The 25435-nt window shown below is 49.8% G+C and overlaps 1 protein-coding gene across 3 annotated transcripts in view; it reads right to left on the bottom strand.

Moving 5' to 3' along the window:
• LOC126572636 (cytoplasmic polyadenylation element-binding protein 3) overlaps positions 1 to 15633 on the bottom strand; it is a 245626-nt gene extending 229993 nt beyond the window's left edge. Inside the window, exons 1-2 of one of the 3 annotated variants that reach the window (XM_050232102.1) lie at positions 15516 to 15633; positions 8100 to 10820 (exon numbers count right to left, since the gene is read on the bottom strand). In XM_050232102.1, the coding sequence (XP_050088059.1) occupies positions 8100 to 10043 (1944 nt within the window). In that variant the 5' untranslated portion in view covers positions 10044 to 10820; positions 15516 to 15633. Of the gene's footprint in view, positions 1 to 8099; positions 10821 to 10888; positions 11191 to 15515 lie in introns of those variants that run through there. The other 2 variants (XM_050232100.1, XM_050232101.1) reach the window with 2 other exon arrangements.
• Between the last annotated feature and the right edge of the window lie 9802 nt (positions 15634 to 25435).

Below are 25435 nucleotides of genomic sequence, written 5' to 3'. Positions count from 1 at the left end.
TTCTAGCTTCCCGCAGAGCTAAACCCATGTTTAATGTCCTTCAGTGGAAATCTTTTCTTCTTTTTGACAATTCCGAAAAATCAAGACCAAACTCAAGTCAAAGATACAAAAAAACTGCTTAACATAATGTTACTAAGAATTGCTCTTTACAGTATTGTGATGCTAAACAAATGTCGCAAACGAATGATTGTGACCTTTGCCATTAAATACATTTCATCGTACAAATGGCGATTGCCGGGCCATCGATGGAGATCGTTCCCAGAGTTGATTATTGCCGTTCAATACTCTGCGGATCATTTCGCAACTCTACCGAACCTCATAGTACAAAGACTTTTCGAACAAACGTCAAAGAATTCCTAAATTTGTCCATTTGCATTCCTAGACTGCTGCCCTCACTGCGTCACACCGCCACCAGCACCAAAATCGTTCTGGTTCACGTTCAAATAGTTTCTATTCGTGACCACAAACTGACCCACGGGAAGGGTAGGGGAGGGGGAGCATTGGAGGAAAGGTGACTGGTCCGGTGCTTGACAGCCGGAGCCTTTCCATCACCGGCCAAGTCAAGCGGAAGTGAGCCAATTGTATAGACCCATGGTGGCCCCTTCCGGTGAACCCACCTGACCCCTCCTTCTCCTCCCCCCGGTTCATGAAATGAAACAAAACGAAACCATCCCCACGGGAGGCACCCCTTTTGGGGGTCCACCTTTTGAAAGGGATGCCCCCCCCCCTTCGAAATCCACCCGGAAATGTGGTTCCGCCGACTGGGCGGAAAAACGGAAAACCCGAGCGAAAAATTTCCATAATCATCCCACGTAGGACATATTTTTCACCCCTGACCCGGTGGGGGGGGGGGGTGGTCACTAGTGGGAGGATGCGCAGGAACCGTTCCGTATCTACTGAACCGGTTCCTTCTGTGTTTAGTTTCCGTTCCGTTTCCGAGCTTTTCCGCACGCGCACGGTACTCGCGACTCTCTTGTGAAGGGGATGAAAAAAAGGGCCGAATGAGGGGATGAGGGGATGAAGGAAGGTTAATGTTTTTTTTTTTTTTTTTTGTAGACAGAAAACGGTTTCTCGGTCTTTTCGGGCCCCACCGAAGGGCCACTCGAAATGCGAAACAATTGCCTGGGCACCGGCCTCAAATGCAACCCCTTCGTGGAAAGGGTCGTGGTCTTTGTACTGCTGCAAGGAGCAATCATTTATAATCCCAAATCCCGTCGAGAGATGGGGTCGAGCGGTTTAGCGGTTCAATGAATTCGCCGCCCAGGATGCCGACGTGCCAACCTCTAATCGAGGCCGATTCGAGGATTCACTCCCCGGGTGGAGAACCGGGAGCTCACGATAAATGGAGTCGATCCGATGGTTTAAGAGTCGTTGGGCCAAGGGGCCAGGGGCCTCAGCATCGTTCGGGTCGGGAAATGGGTAATTAAACTAAATCATCATCCCCAGAATCATCATCAGCACCTGTAGGTGTATGTGTGCCTTGGGTGAACCTCAAGCCAGTCCCTTTTCAACGCCTCATTAACCCAAACCCAGCTCGGCAGAGAACAATCCCCCCCGCCCAACCAGCGAATGCTGCGCTCCGTGATCCTAATTTTTGATTGATGTTTCAGCAGCATAAATGCGCCACCATTGCTTTCCCCGGCAAAGCGGCCTGGCCTTAACGAGAGGCCCCATTTTCCCGTTTCGAAAAACACTTTCCTTCCCACACACATTAGTCCATTACAGTGAACCGGGGGCGGTTGCAACGCAGCGGGAGCAGCAGGAGAGAGAGAAAGGTTCCACCGAGAGACCGAGGACGCGATGTGTGCGCGTCCTACGCGTGCCCTTTTCGGCCACAGATTGATGGTGGCGGCGAACCCGCTCGAACAGCCGCCTGATTGCTGTTCGATCGATCGTAAATCCGGCTTGACATTTGAGTACCAAAGCACACCCCATCGTAATCCCGCCCCGCCCGGGGTGACTGGTTGTGGAAAGTGACGCTCGCATCACACCCATTAGCATTCCCGGGGAAGTGCACTTGCCAGGCCTGGCTGATGGCCTACTGTGGACATCATTCCCGGCTCAGAGCCTACGCAGACCCGGATGGCGAAGCGATTGAATGGCTGCTCTGCTTGGTGTTGATGTTGCAATACACATAAATTGAAGGGCCTGGAACTGAAGCATATGCTCCCACGCCTAACCTACTCCCACACACGGTCGATTGAAGCGGAGAATTGAAATCGTAACAGCATGTGCGTGCGTGGGAAATCGCGCTCCAGGACTCCAGTGAAAGCAAAGCGAATGCCGAGATACATAAGACACTCTTCTCCTCCTGCTGTGGGCGCCCACAGCGGCCATCAACAGAGCTGCCTTGCTTGCTTGCCTGCTTGCTTGCCTTTGTGAATGTCCCACAGTCCCGTTTTTGCCCATTGGATTCCGCACGGTCCCGTTTGTTGTTGTCTGGCTGGCGTGGCGTGATAGATTTCTGGCCCGGTGCAAATGAAAAGTAGGTCAGAAAGATGCTTTTTAATGACGTCATTATGTGCTGTGCTGTCATCAGGATGACTCCCGTGGCTGCCTGCTTGTTGTTGTTGTTGTTCTTCTTCTTCTCTTCTGCCACGGAATGCGGTGAGCAGCAGCAGCAGCAGCAGCAATGTGCAGAGAAAATGGTGGATTTATGATCATTTCACTGCTTACGGGGGCAGTCCCTTGGCCGTTTTATGCTGGTGTTTTCCATCATTTTTGCTTGTTTTTGCTGCCTTTCACCGCTCGCAGGCCGCTCGACGGCCTTATTCTTATCGTCTCATTTTTGAATCCCATTTACCCCCGAAAGTATACGAGGGCCGGGCTGAAGATGAGTGTGCTGCACACGAGACAAGAGACAAGAGGCGTGTGATCCCACCGTCAACGTTTTTACTTCAAAAGGCGTACCACCATCACGATCACGATGATGATGATGACCTGAACGGAACGGAACGGAACGGAACGCTGGATGATGAATACGTTTGTTCTTTCCTGCCATCACGGTCACGATGGAGGGTAGCGCTTTCTTTTGAATCATCGCTCCTCCCCGCAAGAGATGCTTTTTGCTGCGAACATTTTTTGGGGAGCCAAATTGTCCGCTTCGCAACTCGGCCTTTTTTTTTGTCTCTGGCTCTTTTCTGTCCCTTGCTTTGGAGTATACTTTTAGGGGTAAAAGAGAAAAGAGAGATAGGAAAAAGAAGGAGAAAGGAGGAAAAGTGTACAATCTGTGCTGATGGACAGCCTGCAGCAGTTCCCAGGATTCGAAGCACCACGCTCCACCCCACCCCTGGAACAGGATATCACGTATCTCGAGTGTCGTGTACAGAGAGACGGACTTGACACAGTGTACAGTACAAACGGGAGGGCGGGGGTAGAGTGAGCAACACCTTACCACGGTTCAGCAGACACCGCTGCTTGACTGTCACCATCTGCCCGGTGTGTAATGTTCATTCCTTTTCCCCCCCGTCCCTGGCGCTCCTCCATCCTCATCATTCGAGTGCATGCTGATCGAATGTTCCCCTTGTTCCAGCCAGCAGCCAACTAGCTTGCGATTCTGTTTCATCTCGACCACCACCACCACCACCAGCAGCAGCAGCAGCAGCAGGTGCATAACTTTTGGTCACACCTCGTTGGTGTGAGTCAGCCGGAAGCGTTCGCTTCCGAGGGCGCTCGGAAACGGCATTGTCGTCGTCGTCATCCACGGTACACCATTACGGCGTGACGTTATCGGACCACTTTCAGGATGGATGCACCGGCGCACACTGGTTGCGATTAATGGCCGAGATGCATTTCATTAACACTCCACCCGCGGCGATCAGTGAACCGTGTGCTGCAGCAACAGGAACTCCATCGAGCTCCCGCATCCGGGGTGTAAAGCAGGACGACAACGACGACGATGGCAGCAGCAGCAAAAAGGGACAGAGAGGACATCGTTAACCACCCCCGTTACGGAAGGAGGAGTAAAAGGGGGGGGGGGGGGGGCGTTGAGCGATGAACGAAGCGAACGAGAAAAGTTGTGCTGCGTTTACTGAATTTAATGTGCTCGAACCCTCGGGGGCTGGACACGCGCCTCGCGTCACGGATTGCGATTTACATTAAATCTGCACCGCTGCCCACACCTGCACGGCACTAAACTGGATCATGCCCTCACTGCCCCGGTGCGGAAATTGGACATTTGTTTCACGGTTTATGAGAGGCGCGCGGCGAGTGAGTGAGAATGGTAGCACACAGTCGCGCACAGACACAGGTGGGCAGAACGGTAATTACAATGTTTATTGAAAAACAATTGATAACAATTTAAAGGGTTCCCTTTTTTCATTACATTACACTGCCGGTTACTTAAAATGCAATTCAGTGTGGGAAGTTGGCAAACAAGCGGGGCGAACAATGTTTATTTGCGTAACGTACTATGAGGTGATGGGGAACCGTTTACTCACGAAGGTAGCAGGCACTTTAGCGCCGAATCTTTTTGAGGTAATTAAAGAATGAAAAACTTAATATTTGGCCGCATTCTTCAACTCACTGTAGCGCTCCTAGAGGTCGCAGTGCTACTCTGTTGGTGTCTTTTTAAAGGTTATAGTCTTCTCTTTTAGTGATAAATTTGAATTTAAAATAAATTTGCCAATATCGAACCCTACCTGCAAAAGTTATCGCCGATGGAACACGAAGGGTGGAAAAAAGTCTGTACACTCACTATAAAAAGTCAATTTAACTGGAATAAAAACCCACGTAAAACTGCATTTTAGCAAAAACCAGTAGACAAATTTGACTTTAACAATCACAGAGGGAATGCGATAGTAAGGTTTTAGTTCATTTACGCAGATAAAATTACCGTAAACTAAACAGTTTTTTTATTTATCAAGCAATCTGCAGATGCGGTCTAAAAAGGAAGGTTTTCATGACGGTATGGTCCATGAACGCCCGTTTGTACAAAGAAGATTTCATGGAACAGATCATTCTACCTTTTATTAAGTCTCATAAGGGACCCATTAAGTTCTGGCCCAGCGTGGCAAGCTACCAATACAGGACAGAGGTCATAAATTGGTAACGAAACAACAAGCATTGATTTCACAACAAAAATCTTCAATCCACCAAATTGCCCGCAGTTATTATGGAACAAAAACTAAAGAAAGGGTGAAAAAATGATTGAAAAACCATCTATAATGTACAAATGGTGAGAAAAAATGGCCAAAGAGACTTCCTCCACTACTGTGCAGAACATTATGTGTAGCATAAAAGCAAATGGGCGTAAATTCATACGCAACGTGGCCCAATAATTTAATCGCTATTTTTACTGGATAGCTAGATAAAATACCTACAAAATGACACCCATGTGTTTAGCTTATTTCTGGCCTGAGATGTGTTCTGTTTTATGCGGCCAAATATTAAGTGTTCCATGGTTTAGTAGGAAAGCGGAGCTCGATTTATGCTCTTGATTATAAGCCTAGCTTAAGGATTGATTGAACATATCTGAGGGAATGTGGGCTCTACAATTATTGTAAAGATATGTTTTCCAGTAATAAGTGAATTTGAAATTCACTAGAAATACTATTACTAGTATCACTTTTTTTCAAAGAATATTAAGCTATCCTCAACTGATAGCAACAATTTTGTCTTTTAATATGTCTAGTATGTTTCACATAAATTGTGATTATAATTGGGAAATAATGTATTCTCGATCATGGTCATCGAGATTGTTTCAATGTTCTAAGGAGATGGTCATGATCAGGAAAAGCAAGGTACAACCCTCGATTGCTCTCGACATTAATCTTCCACGTTCCACGTTTTCATCTTTTGAACAAATGAAGATATTTTCCTAGAAAAACCTTGCCAGCCGTGACCAAGCTGCTCTAATTAGAGCCTATAGGAACATGCTGTTGTATTGATTCGATGTGTGTTGTATATACTCGCATGCCGATCACATTCCCAAGAACTCGAAGGACAATGCAATGTACCTTTAAGGATAATGTTATAATATGCTCTATTCTGAATCATAAGTTGACCGGCAAGTAAATCGAAGATTGATTAAATGTTTGCGAACTGAGTAAGACTAATATCTTATTCAGAATCATACCTTTTCATAACAAAAAGTCTGTCAGTTGCTAAGAATCACTTTGTAAACTAATTTGAAGGCGATTTTCAAATCTCAAAAATGTCTGTTCAATAAATAAGTATTTAACATAAGCTTAATACTGAGGTCTCAAACTCATATTCAGCATGCGGGTCGCAGAAGAAAAAAACAACCAGTCAGCGGGCCATTTCATCACATAATTTGGAGGTGCATGATTTTATTAAAATTGCTTGCCTGGCCTAAAATTGGCTAAAATTGAAGCCAGAGAGGTGAAGAAAATTTCAAAACGAGTCGCCACGCCGGGAACACGGAATGGTGTAGATCCGTTGTCGAAATCCGGCAATGGAGGCGCCAGGTAACTGGTAAAATTGCATAGTTTCAAAGGTTTGCAGTAGGAATTAAAATCGCTAAATATCCCAGCAACAAAATTATGCTTTTCTTAATAGAGTAATTTTCGTCATGCATAAAATTATGCTTCCCTCGCCTGTATCGCAATACAAAATTATTACAAACTCCTTAACATACTTCATGCGTTTGGAAGCATAAGCAAAAGAAGCCGAGAGTAATGAGGCGTCCTTTCCCCTGTATATGCTGTTTCGCATTCGTATTCAAATCCATTTATTAATGCTCTCGCAGCGTTTCCAACACATACTAGTCGTTTCCTTTACTTCTTCCGCTACTTCTTCACCAAAAAGGGAGAACAAACAAAAGCCACCGTTACATAAGCTACCAACGAGCGGCTTCTTCGCGTCAAGGTCCCACACTCTCGCGCACGCGAAACCCCCAACGCTCCCCATCCCTTTTCGGGAGCATAAAAGAAAGCAATTGATGTGAGTGGAAGCTGCCAACCTAGCAGCTGGTGCCGAGCCGTACAGTGCAGCCAGTGGAAACAACACACGAAGAAAAAGGGAACTAACCAACCGCTCGCCAGCCCCTAGCCGGTTCTTGCCAACAGTGACACCGTCAGCGTCAAGTTCTTTGTTTGTGTCACGCTGGTCCACGCTGTTTCGTGGCTTTTGTGGGTTGCGCGCCGTGAAGGTTAAAAGTGAAACGCCTCGCGTGTGATGGTGCGGTTCCTTCGCGACACAGGTGTCACCGAACCGAAGATGCAATCCTGACGATGCCAAGTCGATGGCACGCCCCGAAGTCCACCCAACTGTCCACCGCATTCTGGTAGCCGTGTGCGTGCATTTCGGTTACAAAAAGCGGACTGCTCTTAACGGATTGCGAGTTTAATTGTTATCCATGTGGCATCAACGAAGAACCATTGTTGCGAACTGAATGCAATACCACCAGGTACTACTCATTATCTCATGGTATCGACCGTCAGTACACTACCACCACCATCACAACTAGAGGGCCACCAGGTGACAAAGGGATGATGCCAAAAAAAAACGGGCGGAAACGGAAACCGCGAACCACAAAGGAACGCGAACGCGAGAACGAGAAACCTCGCGCGGGACGCGATAAAAATAAATCCCCAAACAAACTCTGCCTCTGTCTTCGGCCCCTTGTGCGAAGAGCGCATTTCACTTTCTACTTTCTTTTTACCTGTTTTTTTAGGTACGGTTCCCGCTGCAGACCGAGAGTGAGAGAGGAAAATGGCAAAGTAGCGAAGACGCGCGCCGAGTCGTTGTTGCCGCAAGGTAGCAGCATACTGTCAAGGTCGCGGAACCGCGCTGGTACCACACCATCAACCCGCGGTTCTAAAATTGGCCACGTTCCACCCCGCGAAGCCACCAGCCTCTCTCGTTGACTCTCTACAGCGAGCCGTTGTGCGGCTTCTAAGGTTCACTCAACACTCATCGGCGATCAGTTGTTCCCGTATTGGAACAGAGAGAGAAAGGGAAAGAGAAAGAGAGAGAGAGACACAAGAAACAGACGAGTGGGATCGAGAGTACATTACTCAATCCTGAGCACTAGAGGCGCCTTCTGGCCATGCCATGGGCAAACAAGTGCTGCACTTGCGTAACAGAAAAAAAAGAACCTGATCAGACCTCCCTCCGATCGGTACCATTGCACTCACCTGATACGATGACGACAGGAAGGGATCACGGTTCTCGTCCATACCGGCCACATCGAGCGGACCAGGGAAACCACCGACACCGCTCACACCACCGCCACCACCACCACCACCACCACTGCCACCACCACCGACGCCACCACTACCACTACTGCCACCGATCGATAGCGAACCGAGGTTCGATTTGTTCGGGAAAGGTGCGGACGTGGTGCGCCGATAGCGGGACGGCGAGTTGGCCAGATTCGATTGCAGCGGTTGCAGAGCATTCGATTGATGGTGACCATGATGGCCAGGATGGTGTGACTGCTGATGGTGTTGCTGTTGCTGCTGTTGTTGTTGCTGATGCAGACTCTGTTGCTGAGCATGATGATGAGATTGCTGCTGCTGCAGATGGCCACCATTGCCAAGACCGTACGGTGAGAGCGATTGATTGGTCTGCGATTGGTGGGGTGGTTTGCGGGCGTGCAGTCCATTCGGTCCGAGACCGGACGACGGGTTGAGACCGGGCACGGAACGGCCTCGATTCCAGGATGACAGTGCACTCTGTTGCTGATGCACCTGCTGCTGCTGTTGCTGCTGCTGATGGTGGTGGTGCTGTTGTTGCTGCTGCTGTTGTTGAGTGGATTGTTGCTGTGACCAAGGTCCCGGATTCGACCAAGATGGATACGAGTTCTTATACTGGTTTTGTTGTTGTTGCTGTTGCTGCTGTTGCTGTTGTTGTTGCTGGAGCATCGCATTTCCGTGGACCGCGGAGAGACTGTTCGGTGAGATGCCATGATGATGGCTGGGGAAACCACCATGGGACGCTGTGATGGCACGACGTTGTTGCTGATGTTGCTGTTGCTGTTGTTGCTGCTGTTGCTGCTGCTGTTGTTGAGCAGCCACAGCGGCAGCCGCCACTACCGCACCGTTGTATAGATTGCTTGAAAAGTTCTGTCCAAATCCACCGAGACCGTTCATCGAGAGATGGCCACCAGTACCACCCGGTCCACCGGTCTCATCCGGTCCCGTAGACCACGGGCTGGAGTGATCTCCGGCCGTCCCAAAGCCCAGTCCACTCGGTGCAAGACATCCATTCATCAGATTCGAAGTGACCGAACTCAGGCAGCTCAAATCGGACGCCTTCAAGCTGAGCTCTTCGGCAACCGATTGCAGCTGCAGCTGATCGGCCGCCGCTCCGGCCGCCACGGCAGCCTCTAGCAGTAAGTTGTTGTTCGCATTGTTGGAATTGCCACCGGAACCGACGCCATTACCGTTACCGTTTCCTCCATTGCCGCCATTTGCGCTGTGGTTGTTGCTGTTGCTGCTGCTGCTGACACCACCGCCACTGCTGCTGCTGTTGTTGTTGGCAACGATCGAGGGCGATGAGATGCTGCCCCCGTTCAGCAGCGATGAAGTGATCACCGTACCATCACCGTCCCCACCCGTGGTGCCGAGTGCAAGCGAAAGCTCACGAACTGTCGATCCGGATGCACCGGATAGACAGCAACCTGCACCACCAGCGCCACCATCGGAGGAAATGGCCGTCGTAATGATGCCCGAAACTGAGCCCATTCCACCACCACCACCACCACCAGCACCGCAGCTAGAAGAGACCACACTGGACGTCATCAGTAGACCGCCATCTTCGACACCAACACCGGGACCACCGTTGGGGCCCCCACCAGTGCCACCGAGCGAAGACAGGACACCGTTGTTGTTCTTGCTACCGAGCGCCGAGGAAGAGGAAGAGCCGGACGAGGAGTCACCGATCGTACCGAGGCCACCGTCGACGGAGGTGGACGCACCACCGGATGACGCCATCTCCGGACCACTAACCGTGGCCGAGGTCAGATGCTTCATGTTCAGCAGATTGTTGATGCTGAGCGTATCGAGCAGCGACGACGGGTTGGTCACGCCGCACGATTCGTTCGCCAGGACCGAGCTGGAGTACAGGAAGTCACCCATACCGTACACCGTGTACCTGTCCCCGGGGAGGGTACCCGGGGGCGAGCGAGCGAGCGATTCGATTCGATCCGACTACGAGACTCCTAGAGTCCGCCCGCCGCACCGGCGAGACCGAGCCTCTGGTTCGCCCTTGTTATCCTTCGCGGACGCACACACGCGAACGCGGAACACACGGAACGACGTCCGACCGGTCGGAACTACGCTTCTTCACTCGCAAGACACGCAAATTTCCAATTTCACGAGTTTTACCCGACCAGACTGCTTGCTGCTGCTGCTTCAGCTTCTTGAGCTTCCTGCTTCTTCTGCTTCTGCTTCACCTCGTGGCGCACGTGGTGAGCGTAGGGCTTCGGAATTCACCGTTCACCGCCACTCATACAACCGCACGGACACGGACTTTACACGCTGAACCACACGGCAACAACCCAACAACACCCAACACTCCCACACTGGACACACCAACACGCACCGCACCGCACCGCACGAGGACACGAGGGAAGTGTTTTTTATCAAATCATCACTCAACCAATCCAGTAGTACCACCAGATCCAAGTCACCACAGGGGATTCCGCACACGAAACTCGACGACGCGTCAACAATCACTCGACCACCGCTGGTAGTAGGCGTTGGGAACGGGGGTAACACTTAACAACACACGATACACACGACCAAACGCACGCACGCACGCAGGTGGAAGGTCAGTAGGCGCTGCAATCTCAATTAGCGTGCGAAGAGAGTTGTGGCCCCTCTGTTAAGCGGTTTTGGTTTTGTTTATATTAGCTAGTTGAATTAAAATTGGAGTTAGAATAACAGACTCAAACAATCGAGCACGTTCGTAACAGACGCACCTCCGCAGTGGCACATAAACTCTCGGCAACAGTTTCAGTTTTAACACAAAAACTCAACAAACGTTCCACTCCACTCAGCAGCCGCCTTTTCTTTGCTTTTAATTCCTTTAGCTCTCCACCAGACTTTTGTGGAAGATGCGTTTACGTTTAGAGGTCTTAACCACACACAGCCCAAGACGACGACGACAAGAATGGCCAACGACAGACACGGGAGCCTCAAGGCAGGCAGGCCTCTCGCCTTGCTCTGCGTCAGGAGCTAGGATCAGGAGCAGCTCTGTCTCTGTGTGGCGCGCGCGTGACGATCGAACTTGTCCTGAAACGAAGCGACACGAATTGACCACAAAACTGTAGCGCTGGCTCCGTTTTATTCATGCATCCTGCCCCAAAAAGGCCCCCATCAATGGGCACCACGGATCGGCATCCCTTCGTCGTCGTCGTCGTCGGAAAACCCGAAAGGCTAGCGAACGAACGACACGAGCGCAGTGGTCGGGATGCACTCGAAGTCCTCGGAGTCACTCAGCACCATCTAGTCGGCCTTCGCGGCAACCGAGAAGTGCATCCTGCGCAGAAGAAGAAAGGAAAGGGCAAAGGGGTGGGTGGCGATGGATAAACAAATTGCGAAACACACGTTTATCCCAGTGGCACCGTACCCTAGTGAACCTGGCTGGCTGGTTGGCTCCTTATCACTTGACTTGAGTTCCCGTCCTATCGATAGCCCCGTCCTTCGACATGCGCCCTTTTCGTGTATGCGCCGTGATGTGGCTCATCGTACGGTCGCTCGGTTCACCCACCCAGGACCCAGAACGGACCGGGGACTCACTGTTCACGGTTTAGCGTGATCCTGAGAAGCACAGCCCACACCATTGTAGGCCAATGGAGCCACCCCGTAACGGTATCCCTTCGGTCCCCAAAACAAACTCACGCAAACAGTGAAGCACACCGGTTTCTTGGTGTATGTGTGCGGCAAGGGACAGATCTGGGATGTATGGATAGGCGTCTAGACGGATTGTGTGCTCTAATTGTGCTCGCTCTCTCTCTCTCTCTCTCTCTCGCTCGCTCGCTGCGAAACACACGCTGCCGCTACTGACGTCAGAGGAGTTGAGGGCCAACGCCAGGCCAGGCCAGGCCAACGCCAGGCCAACGCCAAGCCAACGCCAAGCCAACGCCAAGCGGCCGCTTCAGTCGGAAAAAGCCTCAACCACCAGCCACCCTGCCGCCGCCGGCCTCAAGGGGTGCGGTTTCGAAACGATTGCGAAATACACAGACACATTCAGACCGAGCAGAGGTTGGTTGATGGTGCCAAGGAGGGTGATGGTGGGCATGCATAATGATAGGAAATTTTCCGCTATGATTGATGCGTTCCGGCGCGCACACTGCACACACTGCCACCGCTTTTTGTGACATCAATCGGAACGAACCCCCCGGGGGATATCCTGGGCCTGGAATTAAACAGAAGAAAAAAAACCCCCGTGACTGGAACATAAAAAGCTCAGCATAGGAAAATCAAAACGCTTTAACGGCGGCCATTGATCGGGAGACGACGACGACGACCGTTACCGATGGTGGATGGTCCGGTGACTGACGACCTTCTGACCAATCGACCGAAAACGGAACGATTACATACATATTTTATGTATGTACTGGCGGAATGATGATGAAATTAGAAAGGAGTACGCCCGGGGGGGGGGGGGGGGGTCCGGGGAGCGCTGTTGTAGACCCCCGCGCGCGGGAATGGCAAAAGCATTCTTGCTTCATTCATAATTCTAACCCATTGGCATGGGCATTGTGGCATTGGAAATAATGTGGAAGCAATGAGACGAAACTAGACAAGGTGCTGCCCAGCTGCTGCCTCGGGGGCAGCATAATTAAGCGTTTATTAATGCGTTTCGAACGTAAACACCGTTAATGCTGTACAACCAGCTTCACCGTTTGGCACCGGACGGCAGGTATATTAACGTCGGTACGTAGGTACGCATAATTATCCATGATTACACTACGCTAGCTGGCGTCTCGCTGTGCTAAGCTACAAATAATGAGATGGCCACCGACCGGGGAGGGGGGTTGGTGTTTGTTGCGAAGGAGAACGAAACACCCAACAAGCGAGGGGGAAAGGGAGATCGATTTAGGTCACATTTAGTCACCGTTAGCTGGTGCTTGAATGGGATTGAGAAGCAACGCAAGTAGAAACGACGAATTCTACGCGTTATCACTGCCGGTATTGCCCAAGCGACCGGAACTGGTTGGTTAAAGTTGAGTTTCACCGAACGTCAAGTAAAATCTGTAAACAGTTTTAACGAAGCACCCTGACCACTACCATTATCACACATGTACTAACACATCCCTGTACGATGGCGACGCCACTAGCAGCATTTTCTATGCCAACAACGGCGTAGCGTGGCGTGAGGGAATTTCTTGAAACGCACACAAAGCGCTACTACTCCTACATCTACAACCACGGTGCACGTGCCTTGGGAAATGAGTGCCAATGGTAGTAGAATGAGGGAACTCGGCAGTATCCTCGACCGTGCCGTGGAGCTCACTCCCTTGCTGCACTCATTTTCTTTCGCTCCATACGAGAACGAGAGAGAGAGAGAGAGCGAGAGTTCTCACGGACAGTGAGAACGATAGAACGAATGGAAAACTGTCCGAGATAACGCTCACAGAACACGCTCTCAATCTCAAAAGAGAGAGAGAGCGAGAGCGAGAGCGAAGGAGGAGAAATGTTGCCAAATCGTGTTGTCAGCGGTGCCAACCTTGCAGGATGAAAATTCAGCTCAGGAGGAAATTTGTGTTTCTTGTCAAATATCAGAGGTCCCCTACTTGGGTTCGCATGCTCTCTTTCTCTCCCTTTTTCTCACAGACGCCGGCAGAATACCTGCACTGCTTGCACACTTTTCATTCAGAGCAGTTGGCTCTGGCTGTCAGTTGAGGCTGCTGCTGCTGCTACCGTTGTCGCTGGAGGAGTTGCTTTAGTGTCCTTTGGCGAGTGTTGTAGCTCTGTCGCACTCACACTTGTCCACTTTTCTCGCTTACTCTGTGCTCGCTCTCGCTCCCTCTCTCTCTCTCTCTCTGTGTCCCGTAATCAAAGTCATTGAAAGATTGATCAACGCAATGCAATGAACACACGCTCAGCTGGTTGCTAGATGCCAAAATGACAAACACACCGTACAGCACCAACGTTCGGAACGTTCATCGGAAAAACATTCATTTTCCACCGGACAGGACAGGTAGGCAAACTTGTCTGGCTGTCAAAACACAAGGGATGCTATTTTTGGATGCTGAATCTGTTGTGCTAGCACATTATCAGCCTTGACCAACCTCATATCAATGCAGCGCGAGCACTAGCGATAGACAAAGTTGCTCGGTGGTCAATTGTGGTCACCAGTAAGACTTTATAGTGTTCACCGCTAGCACTCTCGGTGTAAGCATATCGATTGGCACCAAGAGTGACGTTATCAGTACACATAAAACAGTGTTTTGCAACATATCGCTGCTGCTGCTACTGCTGTGACCAACCAGAGCACACAACGTGTGTAAATAGTCCACAGCATATGACGCCAAAAACACACACCGACCTCTAGAATCACAATAGATAAAAGCAATAACAGCCAGAAGCCCCAACAATCAACCTCCATTCAGTGCCGTACAGCGTAGCACGCACACGACACACTAAGTAAAACCAACATACGACAACACCAGGCGTAGCGCACAGCGAGCATGCTGCTGTTACCGTCACCATATCACATCGGAATGGTGGTGGGAGGGGGGCGTCACATGGTGATAAGCGGTGTAAACGTAACGCATGACCGAACAGCGTAACGTAGCAGCGCTTCATGCAGGCCAGGGATGAATGTTTTGCCCCAGATGCGGCCATCGACGGTAGCCGTACGCCAAATGGCCTGACCGTGGCCAGACGGCTAGTGGCCCGAAAAGGGGTGCAACAGAATGGATGCGGCCCAGGTTTGCCCCGGTCTGCCACCGGGAAACACCGTGCTTCTCCATTGCACGCACCATCACACTAACACACTCATCGAGGCGCCAGCAAAAGCTCCAACAAGCTGGCACCAATACACAACCGATCAAAACGCAGGTTCTAACCGTCCGGTTCTGCACTTGCTGGCAAAGCCTTCCCTGGCGACACTTGACTGTCTGGGACCGCACTCTCTCACTCTCTTTCTCTCTGTCTCTCTTTCTTTCTCTCTTCCCCATAGACTGTTGCACCCCCTAGCGCAGCCACGGACTGTCAATGCAGGGCCCCAGAATACTCCTTTCGCCTTGCCCCTCCGTTCCCTTTCCCACCTGAACCAAACTTTGTGACGTTTGTGAGCCCCGGATTTCCATACTCAACTCAATGCAACGGACCGACGCACGGTTTGCGGACAGTCCCTAGTGCCTTTGCCCTTTTTGACTTTCTACATGACCCACCGAAGAACACAATCACCCTGTACGTAGTGTCGGACAGGAGTTACGGCAGAAGAAGCGAAAAAAAGCGAACTTGAAAAACCAACACACGACCGTAATGGCATCGAAAACGGGTAAACACAATCGTTGCTGTCGTCGTCGTCGCCACCGTGTCTCGGTGCTGGTGTGTTGGCACACATATATGTGTTTGCAAGGGGGTTTTAACCTTCTTTTCCCTTCATTTTGCACTCCCATATGTCACCGCACACACGTCGGCCCACGTCCCCGAGTGGCCGTTCTAGTCGCGGAATCGGAAAGATTTGCCAATTGGCCACCGCTCGGTCGGTTGTCGGTGGCAGAGCTGTCACCTGCTGTCTGGCCACAAACTACCTGCTACCTGCTACACCTGCACACGCGAGTCGGATACTACAAACAACAGTCCCACAAAGACACAGCCACCGTAAGCCATTACCCATTGACCGATGGCATAAAGACCCGGCACACCTCACACACTGCTGCTGCTGCTGCCGCTGCTGCTGCCCCTGTTCCTGTCACACAGAAACGCTGCTTATGCGTAACCCGGTATGCGGTTCTGTTCACACTCGAAACGCGTCTGGTCACTCGTGGCACCTTGCGTGATGCTTTCTATGAGCGACCACTCCACTCCACTCCTTGCTGGTGGAAAAACGAAGTGAGAATTTTCCACCCAACGCAAAACGCGTCACACATACTGGCACACCTACAGGCTACACCGAAAAAAAAAACAGGAGAAAGCCACACATACACGGGTATACTAAATTCGCTTTAGTCGCTCTGGCGTGCTGCTCACTGCTAGCGACACTCGGGGAAACTCAAGCGCTCGAGCATCCTCATCCAGTCCCCCTGGTGAAGGGGTGGAATCCGGTGCGCATGCCAACACAGCTGTTATCAACCAAAATATCTGTACCATTGCCACTCAGGACTCTCCGGTGAGGGGGGGGGGGGGGGAGAGAGAGTTCATTCGGATTGGCACTTCGGAGTAGTCTGTAGCAGGAGCTCCGCAACAACAGCAACGTGCTGTGCTCAACGCAATGTTCAACAACGCCAACTTGGATACTCGCTAGCGAATGAACTATGTGTGGCAACAGGGGCAGCAGCAGCACCACAACCGAAACCGAATGCTCCATGCTAAGCGATAAGCACCATAATTTTGGTTAATTCTCGCCGAGAGAGAGAGAGAGAGAGAGAGAGAGAGAGAGAGAGAGAGAGAGAAAGAAAGAGAACACGGACCGTGATAGGGGTAGTTTCGACTGGGGGGGTTGATTTCGAAATTCGAAAACACGAACCGAACGCAAAACGCGCGCCTCGCTCTGCACTTCGGTTCTGAGTGTCGCCGAACCGGGTCGCCGAGGCGAGAGTTCGAAAATAGCTCGCCACACGCTGTCGTCACGTAGCACCCACGGACGGACGCGTGGGGAAAATGTGAGGAAAAATGCCGAACGCCAACGCGCTGCAAATGGGCGGCTACAAAACCGTCCTCGACAACTCCCGACTCGACTCGACTATCGGCGGTTCCGGATAGGGCTCTGCGCCAATAGGTTGGAGGATTGGGCGATTTAAAATCTGGAATTTTTAAAATGGCAAATTAAAATTCCAAACCCTAAAAACTGGTTGTTTTTTTGTATTTGCATGTATGGATTTGTTAATATTTTTTACATACGAAACGGATACAAAACGAAGGCTGTTAAAAAAAATGAACGATAAAAACTCATTCGCTTCGCTTTCGATGCTCGCTCGCCAATCGAATCGAGCAGCATGGGGCGGCATCGTGGATTTATCTCATGTGTGGGCTTCCCCCATTTCTCCCTATTTCCCTCCCCATCCACAGGGTGCATCACCACAAATCATTATTCATTAATTAAATTCCTTCAGCCGCTCGCACTTCGTTAGTATGCAAATGCATTCCAGTTGCAGTATCGATAACGGGTGGGGGGGGCGGGTGGGTGATGCAACCCAAAAATGTCATACAGCTTGGACACCACATTCCATGACAATCGCAGCAAGCTGTGAGCCCTCATTCCCCCTTGTCCCCGCCAGTCGCAGAGCAAACTGTGCTTCACATGACCGCATGACTGTGTCTGTTTCGTGGACCAAAATGGCGAAAGGACGTGGCCAGTACAAATTGCCTCCGATTTTCATGCCCAGGCGGAGAGTACAGACCCCACTCTCCGTCGACTAAGGGGTTTTTTTTTGTCCTTCCTTAGTGGCGCGCATCCCAATTCATTTCATTTAGATAAGCATCACTATCATCAACCTCGTCATCCATCTCCCGTGACTGACACCATTTCAAACAGCCTCGGTCTGGGTACCGAGATCCCAGAGCTGACAGCAGCAGACCGAACCGGTAGAGGAACCGGAGTTCCGCTCGACGGACCATTAAAGGTGAGTCACCGGTGGTAGCAGCCCCTCCACTCCTGAAGTTTAACCGCAGCGCTAGCATTCGTTTTTTTTTTTTTGAGCAGCGAGAATTAATTGAAGCAACTTGAAGTACACAGTGGCCACTGTGTGACACACTCTTCACATCCACATGACTCAACACTCCACACTGGCACCGGAACCGGAACTATGTACCGGACGCCAACGTCATCACACATGCAAATCGTCACAAACAAACAAAAAGTGGGGACAACAGCAAAAAAAAAAGCCCGAAACGCTGGCAAACGGCAAAGATATAAAACAGTTCCGGGACAGGACAGACTCACCTCAGCAGCTCGTGCAAATAAAGCACTCCGTCAGACAGGCAAAAGAAACCTCACTTCTGCAGACGCCAGCACTCATTTATAATTTTATAAGAGCCCCGGCCAGGTACCGGGAACGGAGAGGGAATGGGTACGGAGCGACGGCAAACGTCAGTCGTCCTGGGTCCTAGGTCCTCGAAAGATGTATTCCGAAACCTCGTCGCAAACACCGCACCACACCAGTGTGCAGACCCATTAATAGGTGTAAACCACTGTTTCACCTTCATGCAGCGGTGGTATGGTACGATGCAACTGTGTGCAACGCACCTCAAAAAGCAGAGAAACGGAATACAAACACAGAAACACCAGAAGGTTCCGTGGTGGTCGCTGCTCGCTGGTACCAGGAACCTGGGAAGTGGAATGTTTGCGGTTCTCTTTGTGCGATCGACCACTCAACTGGCCACTAACTCGAGGAAAACAATGTGGAATGGTTGGTTAGAGCTATGCTGAGATTGATAGCGAATCGACTTCATGGAATACTCAATACCGTGATGCAATATAATTAATAAGGTTCACTGCTTAGTAGCAATTAGTAGCTTCAGTCATGTTTTAATGAAATTCAATTATAAAATTTGTGGAAAATTTAAATACTCTTTTACCTAAACTTTAGCAATCTTTCTCTCGCCGTCTCCCCAAATGGACACATTTCCAGCTTCCACCTGTGCGAACACTGGCGGACAAGTTCACGGTACGGGCACCATCGCCTGGAAGGGGACTAGGACACTAATATGCCCCGGAAACGGCTGAACCGAAAACTCATTGCAAACGCTACCGGGCACAGCCCAGTGCAGCCAGCCAGTCGTGGTCGTGGCCACCAACTAGTGTTACTCTCCCCTTCCACCAGCATGTCAGTGAGCGAGTAATGGAGGCGCCCCACGAACGCACGATGCTAGAGGTTCTGTTTCAAATGGCAACCGTACATAGTAGCCACCGGGTGTTCTCGTGCTTCGTGATGTTCAGGTACTGCCGGACACAAACTGGGAATAGCCAGGAAGCTGGCACCATCAACAGAAGTAGCAGCAGCATCAGTAGTAGTAGTAGTAGTAGTAGTAGTAGTAGCGGTGATAGTGCTGGCAGCAGTAAATAAATACCTATTAACAAACTGCACCGGAACCACCGTCCGGTGTCGCGTGGACGTTGAGTGCAATATTTTGGACACACCAACCTTCCCACCCCTCTTTCCATCGCTTCTCTATTAAGATACACGGACACGGAACTACATTCGTGGCCGCGACCAGCCGCAATACGACTGCGATTCCCGGGAAGCGTGTTTGTTCACCGCCGAGATAAAACAAAGTTGTCGTCACAGTTTGTTATGCCGAAGAGGGGGAGGAGTGGGAGCTTGGTAAAGGACCGCGAATGGTGCCTGCCTAATGGCTGGTGGCCAATTGCAAACTTTCCCAACCATGCTGGCAGTGGGGACGGGACGGAAACTAAAACTACATAACCGGTGAACCACCGCCACCAGCGGAAAATTGAACGGAATCCATTAAAACTATTTATTTTTCTCATTTGCAGACCCTCGACAGTGATGTTGGTGGCCGCTTGGTGTCACAAATCGTGGCCACGATCGCGTGATGTGTGTAGCTTGCGAAAGGGGAAAGATTTATGAAGATACATTATTTGACAATTATGCAAATGATGCGCGTAAGACTGCGCGAACACGACGGGCGTGTGCGTGATACACGAGTCATTCCCCCGGGGGAACACCGAACCCCGGGTGAGTGTGCGAGTGATTATTGCAAAATAGGAGATTGGAGCCCGGGCACCATAAGGCTGGTCTGATGTGATCGTTAATGGTCGGTAATTAAATCACCATCTTGCCAGCACGGCATCGGCAGCATCGACCTTTTGCCGTGCGATTGATAGGACGAAGATGCGCCCAGATGTGAGTTTGTATGATTTCCGAGAACGCACCAGCAGCGATTCGGTTTTCTCTCGGTGCCAAATGTGCATTCGATCAACCCCCGGGGCGGGGGGGGGGGGGCTGAGGATGCCCGTGGGTTCGGTGGATTAATCAGCATTAATTCCGTGGGCCGGGGTGTCGTATGTGACATGACTTCCGGGGGCCGTTGATAGGAAAATAATTTCATGCGCAGCGCGGACGTGCTTTAGTTTTACCAGCGCCCCGGAAGTGCCGGAAATTCGGTTGCAAGAAGACGAAGTGCGGCGAGCGCTTTAAGGTGAGCGTTCGTCTTTTCTCAACAAGCGATGGCCGCACCACCGGGGAGGAGGGAGGGAGTTCGCCTTTAGATTCCGTCGGAAGCTGCTGCTTTGTGCCGTTGGAACAGTATGCCACGTAGGCCACGCGTTCAATTGATTAAAATTTGCTGAGCTTATAGAAAATTCGCCATGAATTTCGCACGTAGCACAGGGAGCACGGTGCACGACACGTTTCGCGCGACTAGTGCTGCTGCTGCTGCTGCTACTAATGCTGCTAGTACCGCGAGAGTGATGGCCTGCATTCGGAATTACTTGTGAAAAGCGATGGAAAATATTAATCTCTTGTTTCAAATGGATTTCTGGCTTCATAGTCCAGGGCACATTTTAGCGACAACTGCAATATTCAAAGGACTCTTTTCATAACAAAATCCAAATTTAGGTCTCTAAGTAAGTAAAGTGAGTTACATTTAAATTTTAATTGTCTACAAGTGCATTCTATACTAGTGATTCATACTATTGCATTTTGAATGAAGCGACTCCGAACAGACTTCGCGTAGGTAGCATTTTTATACAGCCAAATGTAAAACTTAAATAGCATTTTTTGTTATTGATAAATTACGGACGGACAAATTATGAATGCTTAAAATGAAACACTTACGCTACAGTTCTGAAAAAATTACGAATACTTCATTCGTGATTGAAAATATTTAAAGGAATCTTCCCGGATTTTCTGTTTTATATGTTCGAAATGGTTCTACACGTATCTTGGAACTGAAAATTAAATAGAATGCGAATAATCCATAAAAACTAGCCATTTCACAGTGTTTTCCATAAGAGATTACTTAACGGTTGCTGCATTTTGTGATTGGCGGAGTGTGTTTGTGTTCTATTCTGTTATAAAATGAAAAATACTGCTGTAAATTTTCCTGAAGGAGTCCTCATTCCCTCATTTGCTGATTTTTTATGGTTTTTACAAAGACATAAAATCATTGCGTCACGTATGATTGAAGTTTTTGACCAATAAAAATTCAGTCATTCAAAATTATTCATTTTACTGGATCTTTGTAAACATAACACGTAATGAATTGATTGGAAAATCCTAAAGTAAACTGTATAAGAACAAGCATCACCAGCAAAATTAAGCAGATAGGAATTTTCATCGATTGAAGAGGATAAGGCCAATAAATGGGAAAGTAATGGATACGTGTCCAACCAGAAATATTAGTACATCGGCTTTTGGTGTAAAAAGTTTGCACAACCCATCCAATATCGGTGCTGCAATGTAATCTAATGGAAAATCAGTTGGTGGAAACTGTTAAATAATACCCACATTCACTTTCAGAACTGTAGAGTAAGTGTTTGATTTGAGCATTCATATTTTTTATTTCTACCATTGATTTATACCTGGAGGTGGCATGGACTTGCTCCCTTTTCATGTAAACTCCAATCACTAACCTGATTTCGATTGCCGGAAAATTCCTCTTCCCATTTATCGTATCGCCAGATTGTGTAATTCTGCAACCGTTCAAATTTGTTTACACGATAATTGATTCATTGCAGTCTGGTTATGAGATCTCCGGCTCGATGTTTTTGATGGAGTGTATATTTCCATGATCAGGATTGATTTCAACGAAACACAATACTTGGGATGAAAATGAATTGTCCACAGAAGTCGTATCTGATAACCATTCTGATGATTCAAGTCTGCTGCCGTGTGATATTGTTAATAAGCTAAAATTACTGCATACTCAGAAACATCTATTCAATCAAGCGAATACACTTTCGAAATGACTACAACAACACTTACAAAATGTAGCTTAATCAAGTGCAGTTACTTCATTCAATCTGCTGGATCGATGATTGTTAGCGATTTATTTTGAAATAATAACAATGGAATTACCTTAGACAGCAAACACAATTAACAACCTTGCGACAGCACGCTCTCATGATCGTTTTACGAGTTAACAGCACCATATGAATGTGGCTGGCCTCTTCAGTTCAAGTATGGCCCTCGCCTTGCTCATACCTGCCTCATTACTGCTAGGCGTCGTCCTTGGGCAACTGTTCTTGACCCAACGCAGCACGATATGTGAATTCCACCATTTCGACAGTAAGTTCAGGACGGACCTGAACGCCATCATCGAGGAAAGCCAGAGCAACGTTTGGTACATTATCGCGTACCACCGACCGCAACTCCCATTCGAAACCCTCTACGATCTACCGCCGGACATTGAAACGCATCGTCAGTGCTACGAGGTCGTGCTGGCCACACGCTTGGGAGTGATTTTGGTGGACTTTGCATGCGTTCGACCTCGGACTGTGTTTGCATCGTGGGCCATTCTCACCCGGCCCGATGAGTTGTACATCACCGGAAGGAAGGCGTTACAGGAGGAACATTACTTTCGTCTCGTACAGGTACTGCAGCTCACCGAAGATATGGTGCTTCTGGTCAGCTGTTCACTGCTGGTGGACACCTACGGGCTGCTCATTCTCAAGCGGGAACCAGTGACCGTCAACGATCGGGAGCAGATTTATGCCATTATCGAATCTAACATTAGCTACGATTGGCGCAGATGGTTAAACTTCACCATCACGGACGTTGGGCAGGTGAATGGGTCCTGCCAGTGCAAGAAGCAACGAAAGCTCGTCATCACGGACGGTGGCGGTATGCCGTTGAGTAGTGATAAGCGAAAACTGTTTCTCATCATCACTCTCGTCTTCTGTATGCTGCTGGCCACCATCGCGAAGGTGTTGCATCGTGTCATTTAGGAAAATACAACCGTTTTCATGCAACTAATGGTGTGTACTGAGTGCGTTGTGTAGCCAATATCATCGATACAAGGGCACTTTAGTCGCCATTCAATGAGTGGATGGAGATTCGCGACGACACAAAACCATTAGCGGACCCTCCCAAGAGACATCGCCATGAGTTACTATCGTCTACGCAATGATTGGACTGGTCCGGATGGAACCGAAGCCCATCGTGTAATCAACATTTTATTTCAAAGTTCCCCGTGCCTCCCTCGTGTACTTCCCCACGACTCAAAGGCGTCGACCAGACCTTCTTCTCCCCGATGCGCATATAATCTGCATACATTTATTACACATAAAGTATAATCCCCCCGGAGGGGAAGGAAGAAGTAAAAGAACAGCAAAAAGACACCAAGCACCACCATGTTCCGCGGTCAGTGGCGTTCGAACTCGCACTGGCCGGTCCGTCCGCTCCTCCGTCGTCGTCGGTGTGACAAATTCACTTTTGCGCTTTACGTTCGTCCTGTCAAAATCCTTGCTTAAACATGGTAAGCCATGCCACTCCGTTGCCGACCGACCATTCCGGGAGGCTACGAACAGAACACTTGGATCTTGGATGAAGCGGGAAACTTGGTCCGGGAAGCTGTTCCTTCTGTGACAGGGGCTATGCTTGGGTGGCCACCTGCTTGATCATGTGTGGCTTATGGTTTGGCAGAGTCAGATCGATGGAGAAAAACACACCACCACGCGAGGAGCTTGGTGTCAGGTGAAGCCCCGCTCATAGTCAGTCCGGGTCCCCGGGAAGATTGGATCGTTTAATTGAAATATCTCACGAGTTCGTTATCTTCTGGCACTAGTTTGCACACCTTTTCCCTCCGGTATCTGGCGCTTGGTCTGCTCTCTCTCTCTCTCTCTCTCTATCGTCGTTTCCTACCAAACATCCATTCTGTTATGTCACTTGGGGTAATACTGGTCCGGAACTGCATGGCGAACGAGTGCTTTCGCGGCCGTAGTCAATCCTCGGGATAGCGTCGTTAGAGAGAAAGTGAGAGGAAGGTCCCAATGTGGAATTATGCTTCGTGGTTGATAAAACCCGGACATCAGCGTGCGCGACCACACGAGTCGCGAATGCGCTTTTTGCCACACCGATCAGCTCGAGCGACGACGACGACGACGAGGACGAGCAGCGAACGATGAACCAAATCTACGATGAAACGGCACACGACATGAGGCCAAGGCAACAGCCCAGGGAACGCTGCACCTGCCCTGCTCCGTTCCTAGACTCGGAGAACCGGAACCAGTTGCTAACAGGTAGGAAAATTGATTAAAATAGTTTGTTACATAGTAATTTAATAACAAAAAAATCGAAAACGGTAAGCCAGGAGCCGCCGCGCGAGCGAGTCACACGCTCCGCCGGATGGCTGGAAGCAAAGTTTTCCTCGTCCCTTTGCGCGCACTCTTTTTCTCTGTCTCTCTCGCTGCCTGTCCCGCTGCACTGTTCCTGCAGGTTCTGGCCGGCTGGTTTTTGTATGCCAGGTATACTGAGGTTAAACCGCAACATCTTGGCGCCGTCCTGCGGGAAGAGAACACGAGTGGAAGAAACAATCTTGCGCCACGAGGAAAATAAAAACTTTCCCTTCACTTACGCTCGTTCTTCGGCCTTAAACCGTTTTCTTTTTCCTCGCGTTTGGTGATGTTTTTGCTTGGTTAACCTCAATTAGCTTGCGTTTACTTTGTGTCCACGTGCTGCCGACGTGGAACGGCGGTGGTGGATTCCCCCGGATGGATTTCATGCTCGGTGATTAAGATATCAGAAGAATCGAAGAACTATCCTAGCCTGCTTCCATTGCTTGATCGTAGGCCAACACGCTAAATCTAAAGGCCAGCGGGATGACATTCGAAAAGCAAATGAATGTCGCTTCGTTGGCGCCACTCGTTCTCATTCTTTCGCAGCCTAAAGAGTGGCCGCGCCTTGCCCACCCTCATGGGTATGTAAATGTTTGTGTGGGGTAGTATCCATCCCCATCCCTTAACACCAACCGTTAACCGTGATGAAGTGATATTGTTTTTACTTTCGAATGTGCGCCCCGGCCCCTCACCCGATCGTCCGAAGAATAGCGAGCGGAAAGATGAATATTTAGGCAGCCTACGACAATCCGCGCCAGTCCATGCCACGAAAGACTTACGATCGGCCATGTGCCGTACGTACGAATGTCAAGTTCATGCCTAGTTCGGTCTCCGGTATTGCGTTGGTTCGCCGCGAGATATGGAGCAGCTCCTAGCGACACATACGACTCCGGCGAGAAGTAGAAAGGGACAGGCTCGCTCCGCGCTTTCCACTTTCACTACATTCGAGCGCAAATGTGGCAAATGGCGACCAAGCCGCGCTTGGACTGCTGTTCCAGTTCGATGCGAGCTCTGCAATCTGCATAAGTAATCAAATCCGTCTAGACGG

Source organism: Anopheles aquasalis, chromosome 2, assembly GCF_943734665.1.
Source record: "Anopheles aquasalis chromosome 2, idAnoAquaMG_Q_19, whole genome shotgun sequence".
Classification (NCBI taxonomy): domain Eukaryota; kingdom Metazoa; phylum Arthropoda; class Insecta; order Diptera; family Culicidae; genus Anopheles; species Anopheles aquasalis.
The sequence above is the reverse complement of the archived record's forward strand: the minus strand, read 5'-3'. Positions and strand labels throughout refer to the sequence as shown.